Source organism: Anser brachyrhynchus (assembly GCF_964034855.1).
Source record: "Anser brachyrhynchus genome assembly, chromosome: 2".
Classification (NCBI taxonomy): Eukaryota; Metazoa; Chordata; class Aves; order Anseriformes; family Anatidae; genus Anser; species Anser brachyrhynchus.
Window position 1 is genome coordinate 77,914,363 of NC_137695.1, and position 17,800 is coordinate 77,932,162.

At 37.3% G+C, this 17,800-nt stretch overlaps 1 protein-coding gene across 10 annotated transcripts in view; it reads left to right on the forward strand.

Annotated features, from left to right (window-relative positions):
* LOC308190633 (uncharacterized protein) overlaps positions 1-17,800 on the forward strand; it is a 288,343-nt gene that overhangs the window by 145,575 nt on the left and 124,968 nt on the right. For 6 of the 10 annotated variants that reach the window (XR_013947387.1, XR_013947388.1, XR_013947389.1 and 3 more), the window contains exons 1-2: positions 6,471-7,195; positions 15,684-15,721. Coding sequence is in view for 1 of the 10 variants with exons in the window: in XM_080582248.1 (XP_080438374.1) it covers positions 15,687-15,721 (35 nt within the window). In the remaining 9 variants the exon portion in view is untranslated. Of the gene's footprint in view, positions 1-6,470; positions 7,196-15,683; positions 15,722-17,800 lie in introns of those variants that run through there. The other 4 variants (XR_013947386.1, XM_080582248.1, XR_013947393.1 and 1 more) reach the window with 3 other exon arrangements.

The window sequence follows — 17,800 nt, forward strand, 5'->3', positions numbered from 1 at the left end:
ATATTACATTCCAAAATGAAACATATTCAAAATGTGCCTTTGTGGGAAGTTCCAAATGTGTTCCGTTTCTGTACAGATCCAAAAAAGTCAAGTTTTAAAATCTCTTAAAAATAGAATCATCATCTGCTTGTTGCTTTTATCTTAACTGGTGAACTCTCTGCTGTTCCTTTATTATGGAAGCACAATAGCTTCTTTGGTACTTGACCTCCCAGCTGCCATTTCCCTTCTTTTCTCCTTCCCCTCTCTCTGCTCTGCACTTTTATCTCAATCTCTTTAGACCTCCCCCTTAATTTCTCCATTCTCTCTGGCATTAAAAATAACCACTGAAGCTAACTGTGCCAGTCTCTCACTGCTTCTGCTTTTTCCTCATTTTTTTTCTATATAGCTACTTTGCTATCTTTACTGATTTATTATTATTATTATTTTTTTCATTCATTGCCACTTAGATCTGAGCTCATTTCATTCCACTTCATTAGACTTTCAAAAGGTCAACATAAAATATTGGAATGGGTATACATATCTGCTTTTGGTAATTTTAATGAGTCTGTCACTGTGGTATTTAGATACAGATTAGTGTACAGTATTACGTTAAGCAATGGATTGAATGATCTCCTTAAATGATTCTCAAAAGATTAACTAATCTCCACTTGGAAAAGCCTCGGTTACCCTTTACACTTCATTCACATGAAAGACAGCTAATCTAGCTTTAAATTCTCTGTCAATTATTCTTTATATTGATAACAAAGTAAACTGTCAAAGAGGTTTTGAAGCAACACTGTAAGAGCTTGAGAGTTTCACATTAATGAAGATTCACTCCTTTTTTTTCAAGAAAAAAAAAGTTCAATTAGAAAAAACTATAGCTTTCAATCAGGAAAAAAAGACAGGGAAATTGCTGCAATTAGAATCTCATGAATTTTTGTTAATAAGCCAACCTCTGTCTATTCTATGTGATGGCAAATCCTAAAAACTGTGAAGTATTAGCAATGTAATATAACTGACATCAGCATAAGCTGGTTAATACATAGAGAAACAACACATTTGCGTCAAGGGGTGAAAGACACAAGGTTTTTGAAGCACAGTTGAGACAAAGAATGTTAAAAATGATTTTAAATTATTCCAGCTCAATACTGTTAAATGTTTTAAATATATAAACAGGCAGAACAACCCAAATCAGTTGCAGAATTATTAATGACCATATAACAGCTTCTAATGTGTAGGTGAATGTATGATGGGAGCTAATCCACACTTAATAATAATTAACAACAATTAGTTATAGGTATACATGACTGGATTTATGATTCTAATTATCCAGTTACCAATTTGATGAATGTCTCAGTAATTTGGAAGGCAACTGTCCCATTTTCAATTATGATTAATTACAGGTATAAAAATGTTATTAAATGCTAATTTAGTTTATCTCATCAGAATGTTGGTTATGTCCCTCATCTAACTGTACTTATGTTGTTATAGTTCATTCACTTAGTTCACAACATGGATAACTTGCTCAATTCAGCAGTGTCTGAAAACTGAATCAAATGGTGATTAAAGTGGTTGAAGTGCTAATTAAAGTGGTGAGTCTGCCCTCTGTCTTCCACATACTTATACACAACTTAATGATGCATGCAATTCCTTTGATTTCAATAGGGTCATTCAAAGTAGAAAAGGTAAGAGTTGTAAATATTTACAAAACTGAGACCCAGGTATGGAAGCCAAATAAAATCTGCATTCTGACAGGAGAGAAATGCAGAGAGGAAGTCAGCTAGAGGAAGCTAGTCACAGAGGAAGCTAGAATTACAAAACTTAAAAGTTACATCTTCATTCACTATTCCATAAATTGTTGGGATTCAGACTCCAAAATGTTTGCTGTGTTGAGGTTTAGCTAGCAAAAAGCACTGTTGACTTGTGAAAACCTCTGAAAAATAATAATAATTAAAACTACTTCGGAAAAAAATATGGAAAATTTTTAGTGACACCTTCACCCCCCTTTCTATCCTAATGTTTCTATAGTTTTTGCTTTGGCTTGTGTAAGGGAGTAAAATAATAGCTCCAGAAAAGCCGAGCTTAGGTAAGGGGAAAAATATTACAAATGAAGTTCAATCACAGAATCATAGAATGGATTGGGTTGGAAGAGACCTTAAAGATCGTTTAGTTCTACCCACCCTGCCATGGGCAGGGACACCTCCCACTAGATCAGGTTGCCCAAAGCCCCATCCAGCCTGGCCTTGAAACATCCACAGCTTCTCTGGGCAACCTGTACCATTGCCTCAACACCCTCTGAGTGAAGAATTTCCTCCTAACCTCTAATCTAAATCTTCCATCTTTTAGTTAAAAACCATTATCCCTTGTCCTATCACTATCAGCCCATGTAAAAAAGTCACTATCTTTTTTATAAGCCTCCTTTAAGTATTGAAAGCCTGCAAATGGGGTTTCCCTGGAGCCTTCTCTTCTCCAAGCTGAACATCCCCAGTTCTCTCATCCATTCTTCATAGGAGAGGTGCTCCAGCCCTCCGTTCATCTTTGTGGCCCTCCTCTGGACCTGCTCTAACAGCGCCACATCCTTCTTGTGCTGGGGGCCCCAGACCTGGATGCAGCACTCCAAGTGGGGCCTCACAAGGGCAGAGTAGAGGGGGACAGTCACCTCCCTTGAACTGCTGGCCACTCTTTTGATGCACCCCAGGATGCAGTTGGCCTTCTGGGCTGCAAGCATGCACTGCTGGCTCATGATGAGTTTTTTGTCCACCAGAACCCCCAAGTCTTTCTCTGCAGGGATGCTCTCCCAGTCTGTCCTACTTTCTGCAATCGTCCTGACCAAGGTGCAGCACCTTGCACTTGGACTTCTTGAACCTCATTAGGTTGACATCTTCTTCATAGAGGCTCACACAATGCTGTTTTAGATTTTTGATTAAATACATCCAAGTGGTGATAATGTAGTGATATTTTTAGTTGTTACAGAGCAGTGTTTGCGTAGAGTCAAGGCCTTTTCAGCTCCTTATGCTGCCTTGCCAGCAAGGGGGCTGGGGGTGCACCAGGAGCTGGGAGGGGACACAGCCAGGACAAGTGATCCAAGCTGGCCAAGGAGATATTCCACACCATGTTGCATCATGCTCAGCAATAAAAGCTGGGGTGAAGAAGGAAGAAGGCGGGGAGTGGGGGGGGGGGGGTTGCGGCACACATTTGGAGTGACGGCATTTGTCTTCCCAAGAAACCATTACATGGGATGAGCCCTGCTTTCCTGGACGTGGCTCAACACCTGCTTGCCAATGGGAAGTAGCAAACGGTTCACTTGTTTTGTTTTGTTTGCATGCATGGCTTTTGCTTTACCGAATAAACTGTCTTTATCTCAAGGTAGATAACATCTGTGAGGAGGTTTTCAGAAAAAAAGAATATCAAGACAAAAAAAAAATAAAACAGAAAGCCTGCCTGCTTGTTAAATAGCACATTCTTCTTAAACATGCCACAAAAGCCAAAAATTCTTTTAATACACAAAACAGGCTATGAATATTTTGTATTAATGCATCTCATCTTACTGATGACTTGCAATACTGATGCTGAAAAGGATATAAATATGTTGTATCCCAAGGATTACAGTTGTTCAAAGAATTTGGTTGCATATACGTACATTGTGGAAGAAGACTTTCAGAAGATCTCTTTCATTGGTCTTTCAAAAGTGCTTGTGTCCCATAATCTGTTTTGATTATTTTTGGAAGAGTTCTATTCATACTTACTATTCACTTTCTGTGTATTTTGAATAAACTGAACTAAATGTTCTGTTTGATGACTCAACACTATATCTACACAGTTTCCGACATGAATATCCCAGTCCACTTCATATGAATACTCTTTAAGAGTTACTTAAAAGCCATATCTTCAGTAAATGTTCCTAACAGTAAATGTGATTGCTAGAGTGTAAAATGAAAGGAAACAAATGAGCACTACAAGCATACTTTGATTAAACATTTGAACAAATATTTGGAAATTATTTTGGCTGCCTTCACCACCTAATTATGACATTTCTCTTGTTCTGCAGTTCGCTGTAACAGTGCTTAATTCTGCTTGTGTTGTGCATACAATTTAATTTTATTTATTTATTTTTTTTGTATGGTCCAACTGTGGAGAGCTCAGGCCCTAGATCTGTCTTATCTTCAGATCTTTATGGAAGCTCTCAGGAGGATTCCACTAAACCCATGTTACTGAGGGTTCAGAGATCTCTCTGTAAAGAAAGAGAACTCCGTTGGTAAAACATTGGTTGATGTGATTTACCATAGAAAACAAAGAACACTTCGTGTGGAGCTAATCATGATTAGTTTCAGGATTAGCTAACCTGGATTTCTGGAGTTCTTGTTAAACATGGGAATAGCTTCATTTTGAGTTAACCTATACTTCCTTGCTTGAAAGGATGATCTGTCAAAGGGTGAAAGAGAGTCACTGGTCTGTGGAAATAAGCTAAGACCTCTGAATCTGTGACAGACTGCCTGTCTGTTAGAATGGGTAGTATATGTAGGTAACTCATCGTTGAGCTGTTATCTATGGAAATAGTTAAATTATTAGATAATGGTTCCATTTTTTGTAGATGGTTGTGTAAATGTCAATAGGAGGAACACAGATATACATGTACTTCTATAAAAAGTTACCACTTGAACAACATTAATAGGTGTTAAAGTGGTCAGAGCAATTTCTAGCATGAAATTACAAGAAGTGTGAAACTAAGGTTATAATAGCTGATAACTTTTTGTTTGTTTGTTTTAGTTTAGTTTTGTTTTTCATGATCGATAATTCCAATTGATATAGCCTGGATGTAAAAGTTTAGGATCTAAAAAATGTTAATTCTAATCAAAGTTTAGGTACAGTCCAGATAAAATTGCTTTAAGTGTCAAAGCTAAGAAAATTAAGGAATTGTAACTTTCTTTTTTATGATGATAAACAATAATAAGGATTTGAAGTTCATGTTCATTTGCTTCCTAGATTGTTTTACTCTTGTTTTCAAAGCTCAAAATTCAAATGCCCCATCTAGCTTTAAAGATGTTTTAATGGCAAGAAAACTCGTGACATAGTAGAAAAAAAAAAGTAATAAAAACTTCTTTGAAGTCTCCTGATGATAGGTCTCTGGGATTTTTGGTGGCGGTGGTGTTTTTTTTTAATTATTATTATTTTTATTTATTTTTTTTATTTGTTTTGGTTTTTTTTTGGTTTGCTGTGCTTTTTTTCTTTCTTTCTTTCCTTCCTTCTTATCCATGATGGCTGACAGAAGTGAGTTGCTTATTGTTAGGCTTAAAATTTCTTTGCTGCAAATACTTACATCAGCCCCATAATTAATGTTTTGATGAAACTATCTCAAAAAAAAAAATAAATCAATCATTCCTTCTTCCTTCAATAAGGCATGTATATTTTCTGAAATACCTACTAAGAGTAATATTCACAAGGTTAAATTCAGCCTACTGAATTTAATCTCACTGGATTCTCTGACATCACTACAGAAAAGCTCCTTCAGAATGTGACTGCATACAAGGTAAGTTCTCACTACAAATCACTTTCTATCTTTTTCTTTAACTATAGGTGGACCAGTTTGAACAGGATGGAGCAAGATAGCTTACATGAATAGCTCTTAAATTTCAGGCACTCTAGAGTATTGCTAGCTTTCTTTACTATAGACATTGAAATTATTAGCAAGACAATATAGTCATCTGTAATATTGTTTGTTAACAGTTAAAACAATTTGATAATATAATAATTTCAAATATAAATATATGAAACATATGAAATATTTGTATTTGAAATTATATAAAGTATAATTTCAAAATAAATAGCTTTCAAATTCATTGAAAGCTCGTGCCCTGAGTTTTCAAAGAAAATATTATCTGATCAGGACTTTTTTTTTTTTCTCAACTAAGTGAAATATTAATATAGTGGTACTTTAAAAAATGTGGATGAAATTATGGATACATAAAAGTTTATGAAAGGTTTAACACTGAATTCCCAGTGTCTCAGGAATTTGTTCTGAAGGACCCACATTAGTTAATACATACTGTGAACTGTATGTGCAGTTTTGTGGTGGGTTGAACTTTGTGTGCCAAATGCCAACCCAGTCACTCTCTCCCTCTCTCTCCTCAAAAGGATGAGGAGAAAAAGTAGGATGAAAAAGCTCATGGGTCAAGATAAAGACATGGAGATCGCTTACCAATTACCATCATGGGTGAAACAGACTCAAGGAAAATTAATTTACTATATTGACCATAAAAAGAAAGCTTAAACCACTGGAAACACATTGTTCATGGTAGTATGTACCTGAAATTTCCAGGGCTACATATTTTAAACCTTTATATTCTTTGACTACAGAATGGTTGCAGGCTTACAAAAGGGAAGAAACAAAGATTTCTACACCAGGCAGATGAACTACAACATCCCAGAAGATATTCTATACTATGAGAGAGAGAGAGAGAGAGAGAGAGAAGGAGGGAGGGAGGGAGGGAGGGAGGGAGGAGGAGAGAGGTATTAATGCCTAGAGAATAAAAAGAAAGAAAAGAAAAGATAAAATCCTGATTCTGTCCTTTGTTGGGCCAGTGTGCCCAATAGATGGTGGGTGGGCAATACACAGGACTCAATACACTTGAGCTGAAAAAACTTTTACTTCTCTCCTGCTAAAACATTATCATTGACAAAGAAGATAAAATAGGAAATATGTTGTTGATATGCTGCAGCTGTCAATTGCCAGAAGAATCACAAAGAATTGTACAAACTATTGTGTTAATTAAATTATTAAATATAAAGTGAAATTATTACTGAAAAAGTAAAAGGCAAAAGAAAAGAAAAATAACAACAAAAAATTATGCTGACTACTTGTTGGCAACAGCTTGTCCTGGTTTCAGTTAGGACAGTGTTAATTTTCCTCCTAGTAGCTGGTAGGGTGCTATGTTTTGGATTAGGATGAGAAGAGCGCTGATAACATGCTGATGTTTTAACTGTTGCAGAGCAGTGTTTACACCAGGCCAAGGACTTTTCAGCTTCTCGCTCTGTCCTGCCAGCGAGCAGGCTGGGGGTGCAGCAGGAGCTGGGAGGGGACAGACCCAGGACAGCTGACCCAAACTGGCCAAAGGGGTATTCCATACCATCTGACGTCATGCTAAACAATATATAGGGGTGGCTGGCCGGGGTGGGGGGCCGGCTGCTCGGGGATAGGCTGGGCATCGGTCAGCGGGTGGTGAGCAATTGCATTGTGCATCACTTGTTTCGTACACATTATTATTAGTAATACTAATTATTATTATTATTATTATTATTGTTATTATTATTTTCCTGTCTTAATAAACTGTCTTTATCTCAACTCACAGGCTTCACTTTCCCGTTTCTCTCCCCCATCCCAGAGAGGGAAGGGGGAGGGTGAGCGAACGGCTGTGTGGTGTTTAGCTGCCAGCCGGGTTAAACCACAACACAGCTTTATTTCTGTATGTGCCAACAGCCAATTCTTGTTATTCCTTTTTGCTCCTAGACTCTGGGAAACCGTAGTTCCTACCAAAGATTAAAGGGAGTTAACTTTTCCCAATTCCCAGATACTATGGGGAATATCACCAGGCAATAGATAGCCATAAACAGGGCTTTTGTCAGTAAGAAGTCTGGGAACGCTGATATGCATGAGTTACAGCTGACCAAAAAACTCAGAGAATAATGGTATCTGATTCCTTCTGAGAACTAAAGGGCCTGGAAATAGATGGTGGTCCTTCTTACCCAGATTGTAATCAATTCATTAATGTCTTGGGAAATGGAAAACTCTTAACAGTGCACTGGGAAAGTCTATACGAATGCTGGAGTGCTGTGTGGGAATTCGTAACATTTCTTCATTTCTTCCATGATGAAAGGTGCAAAAATCCTGAACTAAGAAAAATAATCAACTGCATAACTGCAAGGTAACAAAAAATATCTAAGAAGCACAGTAGAAGAAGACTTTGGGTATTGAAGTGAATCACAAAGACAATAATAATGCTGTATAAAACAGATAAATTTCTTCCAAGATATATTAATGTATGAGTTATATGAAAGAAACCAGCTATGTGTCCTACTTTACTGATCATATGAGTTACATGGATGCATTTTAGGTTCTGAATGCAGTTTACTTACCAAACTTTCAGAAAGCTAAACGAAACGAGAATTATAGGCATCTTAGAGAACATTACATATTAAGAAAGTTTAGTTGCTTAATTTGCTCAGTTTAAGATAAGATGTTAGTAGTCCTTAAAGAAAAAAGTCAGAGGGACAGATCTGATGGAAGTCTGTGACTGTTTTTTTATTCGTGAATACAGTGAGGGGAAATATATATATATATATATATTTTTTTTTTTTTTTCAAAAAAAAATGTGGATTTGATATTGGATAAATGTTTCTACTCTAAGTATAAGAGGTACTAGGGAAATCTACCCAGCACCCGTTTTTGATATCTCCTTCAGAAAAATATCATAAATGTCATAAACACCTGCTTGTAATATGTCACATTTTATCTTAGGTGTTCTGGACTACAAGTTTTCTTGAGCTCCAACTGTGCAGGATGGTACAGATCTTAATGGTCAAAAATGAGCTTGTCTTGAAAAAGACATTTTTTTTTAAAAGGTCTGTGCAGGGGGAAAGTGAATTGAAATAAGGATCCTTCCCACTGACTCCCCCCACCCACCCCACAAAAATAGTATTAAAAGAAGAAAACCCAGGGGGTTTATATAGATTATATGTCTTTATTAATTTCAACCTATAGAAAAACAGATTAAAACCCCAAGATTCTTCAGACCATAGTAAAAATTTTGACTGTTGTTTCAGAAGTTAAGTCTTCAAGACTCAGTACTCTTAACAAACCATTTTTAACAAACCATTACTGTAACTGTAGTGTAGATAAGTGACTCTTTTTTTCCCTCTTAGCATTGTCAATTTCAACTGAAAAAAAATATCAGCCAGCCTGTCGGTTGGCTGACACCAAGACCTTTTACTTGATGGCTCTTAAATCTAATCACTGTCTATGAGGCCACTTGTGTTCGATGGTCTTATTACACCTTTTATCTTACTGTTATTATTGTATCTTGTTACCGCTAAAGACTTCATAAGGCGTAGGTTACCGGTGAACAAATACTTAAATCCTGCTATGCTATGGGCCAATTACATATGATTAAATTAAAAGCTCCTTTCTGTTTCTTGTAACGAAGGGAATTCATTAGTGTAGTAAGTACTCTCCTTGGATTATATGAACTAAATTCCAGTCCAAAAAAAAGTTCTTTGAAATAAAGATTTGCATTGATCCCACAACATCTAAACCAGTGTTGTCTAGTTTTATGTGGAGCAATTACTTTGCTTGAATGGAGCACAGGTTACCTGATCAGTAAATGTATGTATGTCTACATAGCATGACTGGTTAGCTGTGAAAATGGTTGATAGAAGAGGAACTAAGAGATTATATTCCCCAGAGATGATGAGCAGTAGGACGATGAAGATATAGAGCTAGGAATGTGCAGAATATAGTGTTTAATTCAATAAAATGACACCCACCATCTGTTTGCAAATACAGAAATAGCTTAGGGAGAAAATACCTCCATTTTTTCCTGCTGTGTTTAGATCATGTCACTGTCAAGACATAGAGAACAATGAGAAGTAAGAAGCATTTTTATTTGTTTGATTTTTACCTCCTTGTTAATGACATCAGCTTCATAAAAAATGCTGCAAGGTACCAGTATTAATAGAAAGACTCCTTTGAGTACTATTCACTTTTGCAAAAAATCTTAGTTAATGGGAAAATACTAAGTTTACTGTTGATTCAGTAGTAATTTGTGGAAGATAGCATGGTAAAACCCATCGATTCTGTTTTAATTTTTATGTTAATGTTCCTGTTGCTGTCTTGACTCCACTGCATTTCTTCAAAGGATTAAAATATTTCAGACCATAGACATAAGGTTACGAGTACTAGCATTTTAAAACCTGCATCTGAGTTTATTTCAAAAAAATCTGGAGGGTCTCTTTTTTATTTTCTTTGTCCTTGAGGACCAAGAGGTGAAAGGCTAACCCTCTGAACTCCTTATTCTGGGCCTTTCAGAAAGTGAGATAAGTGAGGTTTTTGCTCTCAGGTCAGGCAATGTAGTCTCTTCTTTCTTTGGCTTCCCTTGATATGTACATTTATCTGCTGCAGCTACGCAGCAGCTGCAGGAGGTTGTAGTATTGTGCCAATATGTTTATGTTCTTCCCCAACAACTGTCTGCTGCATTTTCAAAGTGAATCGATCGCTCAATATCCATGGATATAATTGCACCCCCTGTGGCCATGCCTACTTGGCTGGGTATGCTTGGGTACTGACAGCACTGGGGTAGTGGTGAAGAGAATTCTGGCAGCCAGATAACTTTCAAGCATTTCCAGAAGTCTTGTATAGGTAGTAGCAAGCTCAGGTTGCTGCAGCATAGTTGGTAGTGATACTGCAAATAGCTAAGTCTAGACCGATACTGCCTATACAGGCAGCTATCTCTATCCTGATGTCTCATCTTAGCATCCATGATAGCACTATACACTGGATATTTTTAACCTGATGAGAATTCAATCTTTCAGAAATATGGGGGCATTGCTTACTAGAGAATCTTGCTTTATTTTTTCTCACTACACCTTTATGAGGTGCAGAAGCGTTTCTAAGGAGTAAACATTACAGAGGAAGATGTAGGGTTCTGAAGCATGGGGAATCATGTTTACCAGGGTTGGCTGGGAAGTTTTTAGTAGAAAAACATCTCCAGAATCAATGCAGAAAGCCCTAATCATTGCATTATCCACATTCTTTTTGTTTGTTTGCTTGTTCCATTAAATCATTTCTTATAACTATAATATCAGAATCCTGTAGCTCTGCGTTTGCTTTTTTTCTTTTTTTTTTTTCTTTTTTATCTTTTTCATTTGCTATTATCACATGTGAAATAAAATCTACAGATTTCATTTTGGATGAGGATTTTTTTTTTTTTTTGTGAGAAGGAAGTTTGGAATTCATTCTCATATTTTTAGAGCTAAGCAGCAAAAGGATTTAATAAAGATTTGCCAGACAAACTTGATTGCTTCTTTGATATAATTATAAAATTAGTGGATAAAAGAGAAGAATAATATGATATGCATTTCCAATTAATTAAGGAAAATATTTGATACTGTGTTCTATAAAACTCTTCTCTCAAAATTAATTTAAATTGTCTTGAATATGAATGTTATCATGTGGATGAACCACTGGTTGAAGATAGTAAACAAAGGGAAATGATGAGCTGCAAACTACTGACTTAGGAGGAAATGACTGCTGGGTTACTGCCAGAGAAGGCGGTCAGGTTATGTTCTGTTCCTTCACTAATGATTTGGAAGAGTTCCCTCTTCTAAACAACACATCAATTAAGTTACAGAGGATACTAACATGAGAGAAAAAATAAGGGCTAAAGTGCTGTGAAGTGTACTTGTGTACTTTAATGCAGGAGATCACCTTGAGTCCTAAATGAAAGGTGAAAAATATCAACAAGCAGCTCTTCTGTAAAGTTTTCCAAAATCCAACTTTTGTGAGGAAAGCTGCAGTTCAGCAGAATTCTTGTGCAGATTCTAAGCTCTCTGAGACTTCAGTAAGTGTTAATCATAAGATCACATGTTGCATTAAATAATGAAGCATGGGTTTAACATTAAACTTATGCTTAAGTTCCTTGCTGAACTGGAAATGTAATTTCTATAAAGCACAAGTGAAACCTAAAAATAGAAGTATAAGAATGTTAGAAAGATATGCATGGAATCCTACATTAATAAACTTTCTACTGGATGTCCTAGGTTACTCCTGCCTAGAAAAAGGACTAAGTAGAATGAAGAAAGAAAACATTATTTAATTTGCCATGATGTGAAACATAATTAAACTTTTGTGTCCTCAGACATGCTCCTTATGCACTCCCCGCCCTCTTTTTTCTTTAAAATATAATGCATAAAAAGAAATTAAATAGGTGCTTGAGAAAGCAAAGTTGTTAGTGCAAGTGAGGGCGTTTAAGAAGAAATCATACTGTATTGAAATCAGTGGTAAAACTTCCACAGAATATAATGAGAATTATAATTTTAGGAAGACATGAGGATGGCATGCTCCCATGCAGACCTTCACCTCATGCTGTAACATTTGCAACCTCAGAATCAAGATAGTATAGGGTTTTCATTTCGGTCTATCATGAAAAAAGAAATTGCATAACCAAAAAGAACTTCCCTTTTTGAGTTGGAGAAGGGGTGACAAGTAAAGTATAAAAATAATTTGAGAGAATATGGGGACTTCTAAGTTATGCCTCCACATTCAAGGTGTCTGTTTGAATTAAAAATAAAAGAAAACAGTGGAGGAGCCTGCGAGGAATATGCATGTGGCCATGTAGCTCTTCTCTCCAGCTTCCACCCAGAAGGCTCCCAGCAAGAACTGAATGGTATCATCCTTCAATCAGAATACAGACAACCAGAGAGCACATTTGAAATGCAAACAATTCACAAAAGAACAGCTGTGTGCAGCAAAGCTTGCGTGCTGTGGATCAGCACGTGAAGCTGATATTCATGTCATGCTCCCGTTTGTGGAACAGGATGAACACTGTGAATCCCTTCCCTACCTGACACTGCTTACATGCGGCCACAAATCACTTCTTGATTAAAATCAGTTTTGCAGGAGGGATGCCTCTAGATTAATTTTTTATTTGCAGCAAAGTTGGATACAAGGGAGAGTACAAACCTGTGAATTAATTATTTTGTGGCTGGAAAGGCAGGAAGGCTTCCAACAAATTCAATTTTCAAAATACTTCCAACTTGTCACCCAAGTAAGCCAGTGTGCACTTGGAGACCAATTGAAAAATGGAGGTAGATATCATCACAGAATATATAAACCAGCAGGAATGTGAATGTTAGCCAAAAGAGCTGAGAAAATACAGGACTAGACTTTACGTGAGCAAAATGCCCAGCCAGCTTCAATTTCGCACATCTGATGTCCTTGGTATAGGTATTTAGCATCTGACAATTGACTGCCTCCTCAGCCATGGCCAGATCTAATCTATTATTAAAGGCAAATGAAACAACAGGGATTTTACTGACGACAGAACAATTCTTTAACCAACATTATACATTTTCTGCAAAGAGACTATCTGATGCTTTCAGGTCTGCATCAGACCTGAAAAATGGTGTGAACACAATGCTGGGACATGTGCTTTGGACTCCCAGCAGAATATTGGTGCTAATGGTGCTAGTTGAATCTTAGGGGAACAGTGATGTAACCGAGCCGAGATTCAGAAAAGACAGAGGAAAGAGACATACGCCTCAGCAATTTCTTTCTGGTTTTAGAGTCTCTAGGGAAAAGTTAAGGCACTCCTCAACGTGATGGGAAGAGAATTGAATGGTTTATATATTTTTGAATATTCTGGCTTGTCTTTTTTTCAGTATGACATAGATGAGTTTTAGAAGCTGATATGTGACTCTGTGAACAAAGTGCTATGCTTTTGGTTCGGTGCTTCATATCCAGCTTTCTCTGAGCATTCACTGCAGAATCTCAGTTCTGTATTAGTAGGTTCAGGTAGAAACAAGGTATGAAGAACAATACCTGTGAGTGAGTCATGAGGACTGATGCTTGAGCATCATGTGCTCTCAGCTATGTGCTCTCTGTGCTCTCAGAAGCAGGCAAATCTATATTTCAGTGCAAAAGGAGCAAGTAGGACAAAGGTAGGATGAACACTTTTTTGTACGTCTTGGTTAAATAAATAAATAAATAAATAAATAATGTTTTTGAAGGAGTTAGTCATTAGGAGACAGATTTAGAGCACATCCAGGGTGTCTTCCCAGTGGAAGCTGACTGAAAGGTGGTATAGGAAAAGTGGAGCAGAGGATATTACAGGCAGCTACCAACTTTTCTATATGCTGTATTCTGTATGCTCAAGGAATGAAAAAAAAAAAAAAAAAAAAGAATCCTCAGTAAACAAAAGTACTGAGAGCTACCAAAAAATATTGATACCGATGTGTAAGCTTTCCTCCTGGTGTAAAATTCTCTCATGAAGGATACTTTGGAATAAACTTAGGGAATTGTTACTTATCAGTAAGACATGGTAAGGGTGGGAGAAGAAGAAAAAGGAGTGTTTTACTGTTGCTTTCTGGTGGCAAATATGCAGGACAAGTGTTTTCTTTTATGGGAGGTTCATTTCCCTGTGGTAGAATAGAGGAACTGTGGAAGAGGTATTTGCAAAAGAAGCTACACTAGGGGTGGTTGGGGTTCCTGGTAACAGGTACAGCAGCAGTAAGATGCTGGCAGTGGTTGAACATGTGCCATGGCAGTGAATGGCTAGTTGCTCACTAACAGCTGGAAATGGTCATGAAAGCAGAGCCACTTGCTCCATCCAACTGGGACAAGGAAATAAAATTCCAGCCTTACTGAACTTCCTCCTTCACATCTTGACCTCTCTGTGGTGGTTTGTAGTAGTAACAACAGCATGCAGCACTTCCATGTTCCCTGCTGAGCACCATGTGGGTCTTTGCAAGATTAATACCTAAGAAATCTAGGAAGCAATAACAAATAAAGAAATGTCATGGTTACAATTGCAGCAAACTAACATTGAATATGCAATGTGATATTGAAGTAAAAATAGCTAAAACAATTTGGGGCTAAATTCTCACAGGTGTTTTGCCACAGAGAATATTATTTTCTGTACAGCTGCAGTGTGACTATATTCAGAATGCTGCTTTAAATGTAGGGCACCACATTGCCAGAAAAATATTCAAGAGATTTCAGAGAAGAAAATTAAAATCAATTAGGGAGGTGGAGAGATCATTTAGGAGGAAAAATTAGAAGAGTTAAATATGCATAACTTGGATGGTTGACAAAAGTCTACTAATATGTGAAGGGTAAGAAAACACCGGAAGATGGAGATTATTTAGGGTGTTTAATAGAATAATAGGATATGATATGTCCCAATCTAAGTTCCATTATTCCAAGATACACCATATTTTACGAGACTAAATAATTCCCCTGGCAGTGATGTCTATTAGGCTGTCACAGGACTGGCTTGCGCAGCAAGGTTAGCTTATAAATTGCAGTACTTTTCAGAGATGTGACAATACATTTTCTTACAGAGCAGAACTTAAACAACAAATACAAACCACAAGGCTTGTCAGGGTCTGCAGCAGCAGCTTTTGCCCTGCCACTTGCTTTTCTTTCACCTTCTTTTAGACATTTTTTTGCTGTTTTGCTGTCTGCTCTTGAGAAACTGTTGGCTCCTTTGGTTCTCTGCCTCTCCAACTGGCAAACCTGGAGCAGTTATGCTCTGTCTTCCAGGACCAATTGCTATCCCCTCCAACAAGTGGCTATTTCTCACAAACATAAATAAGTATTTGGATAACAAAAAAGAAACCACAGAGGCTGTAGCTATGACCAACCAGATGCAAGATGGGACAAATGTGTGTGCATCTCATTTTTGCATATATTTACTCAATATATAACAGCCCTTTTAATTTGGAGCAGACCATTCTGTGATGTGGACTTTCAATTTGTTATTTTTTTTATTTTATTTTTTATTTTTTTGCAAATTAACAAGGTACAGATGGGGTAAAAGCCCCATTTCTAAAACTGAATAAAATAAAATCCTTGCGAATGAGCAAGATGATATTATATGTACTATTTTGTTCAATCATTTTATGTCTCTAATCCTTTGTTTTCCTTATTCTCCCAGCAGCTCCTACTCTACTCTATTCCATCAGAAGCTGAAAGGTATTTTGGTTTCACATGCTAATTTGTCATGGTTACTCATACCTGCAGATTTGTCTAGTGAGCTGTTTAATGATGCTCAGTAGTATTGCTTGAAAATCATGAAGTTTCAGAGAAAATATTATTCTTCATCTCAGATTTCAGTAGCTAAACTCCCTGTTGCTTTGCATGTATGTATGTTCCCCCCCACACACATATGATTTGTCCTATCAGATGACATTTGGTTCTTATTGCAGTGCATGCTTTGTGAACAACGTAGCAGTGAGCAAATAGATCAATATGAGGCTAACAGTCTCACAAATGCAGTGTGTGTATTTGAATGTGTGCTTGAGTGCCTTATATCTTAATCAAGTTTTCTTTCAGGGCCAGCAGACAGAAATGCTTTTTCTATAAATGTCTTGGCATGCCTTTACGGATACACTGCCCATAAGCAATTTGTGTGAGGTTTATATTCTTGTGTTGTTTCTAAATTGGGAAAAACTAGGTAAGAGAAATAAAACTAGGCTTTTAAGATAAAACTATAAAATCAATGGGCCTGTATAAGCCATTCAAAATAGCAAGAGAATATGGCCCAACTTTTATAGCTGTTATACTGAAATACAGCTGACCTCAACAAGCTTCCTAGAGATGTATCAAGATATTTGAGATAAATATTTGGTTACTTTAAACACATGCAACTTTGGTAACTGGGGAAGGGCACAAATCCAAACATTGTACCTTCAAATACTGGAATCCTTTAGATTATACACAGATTTATCTCCACCCAGCATTAGGGAACTTTTTTTTTTCCTCCCCTCAAACGTCTATATACATTTTTCATTATGTGTATATGTGTTGAAAGTACACAGATCTGGGCTTTAATATCTTTCTGGAGATTAAAATAGTTTGAGGGATTATAAGTAAATAAGAGATTTTAAGTTCACTGCTAAAAAATAAAAATAAAAAAAAAAAATGTGCACACCTCTTCCACCACAGTCTGCAGTTGCTTTCATAAGAGCGGTAACTCCTCACCCAGAATATATAGGCATTATGTGTCTGGTGATGTTGAACTTCTACTTTAGCTTTTGCCTGGTCTGTGCTCTAGAAACAATGCAGGTGCCTGCAGTGGTTCTGGCAGCATTTTAATCTGCTTTATTCCAGAATTACATGTATGAAGGAAAGAAGTTCTGTCTCCCTAATCCTGATCTGACGGGCTCAGGAACAGCCTAGGATTGTTCCTTGTGACATCAGTTTTAAACAGTCCTTTCCTGAAATATTTCTGGAGCTTTTGTGCTACTAGTGGCACTGAGATTACTAAGTGGCGTCTTGGCTCAAGTTATTCACCTCAGTATCTGACTTCTGTGATGGAGTTTTCTCATGTCAGCAGATTGTATTTAATGAACTGACCAGTTTGTATCCATTGGTATTATCAAATACATTTTGTTTCCTCTTTCATTTGTTCTCTGTCAAGGGCTAGTAAAAAGTTGTATGCTTTCTTATAACTGATACATTTGTACAAGGATCACTTCTTTGTATTATGAAGTGTGGGCTGTTGCCAATGCCACCAGCTGTGTGGTGGTCAGTGACATGATGGTACCATTATGCTTGAGCCATCCATTTGTGCATTCCTCTTGCTGGCCCTAGAAAGCACCTGCTTCACCCTCCGTGGCCTTCATGACCATGGGAGCAGGTCTGGCACTTGTGGTGCAGTCAGAAAAACAGGTCTGTTTCGTTGTCCTGCTCCAGTGGCAGTGGTCATGCCCAGGGCTGCCGACAGGTACCTCCAGACAGGACCCTCACATGAGTTGCATGCGTTGCTATCCTTTTTTTTTTTGTTTGTTTCTTGACATTGATTTTCACCTTCATGCCTCTTCCTCCACCCCAGTCTCATTGCAGCTGAGCAACCTGCTCTGTTTATTCTTTGTCCCATTGTTTCCAGCTTTGTTGCAACCGTACTCGTATTTGGTTTTCATGATACAGTTACCTTGGTAATCTCATCCTTGTATGGAATTGCTGCTATGGTTACCTGGGTGCTGCGGGTCTTGCAAGACTGCTCCTCAAAATGTGTGGTCCCCTCCAACTATCTGTGAGGTTGAGCCGCTT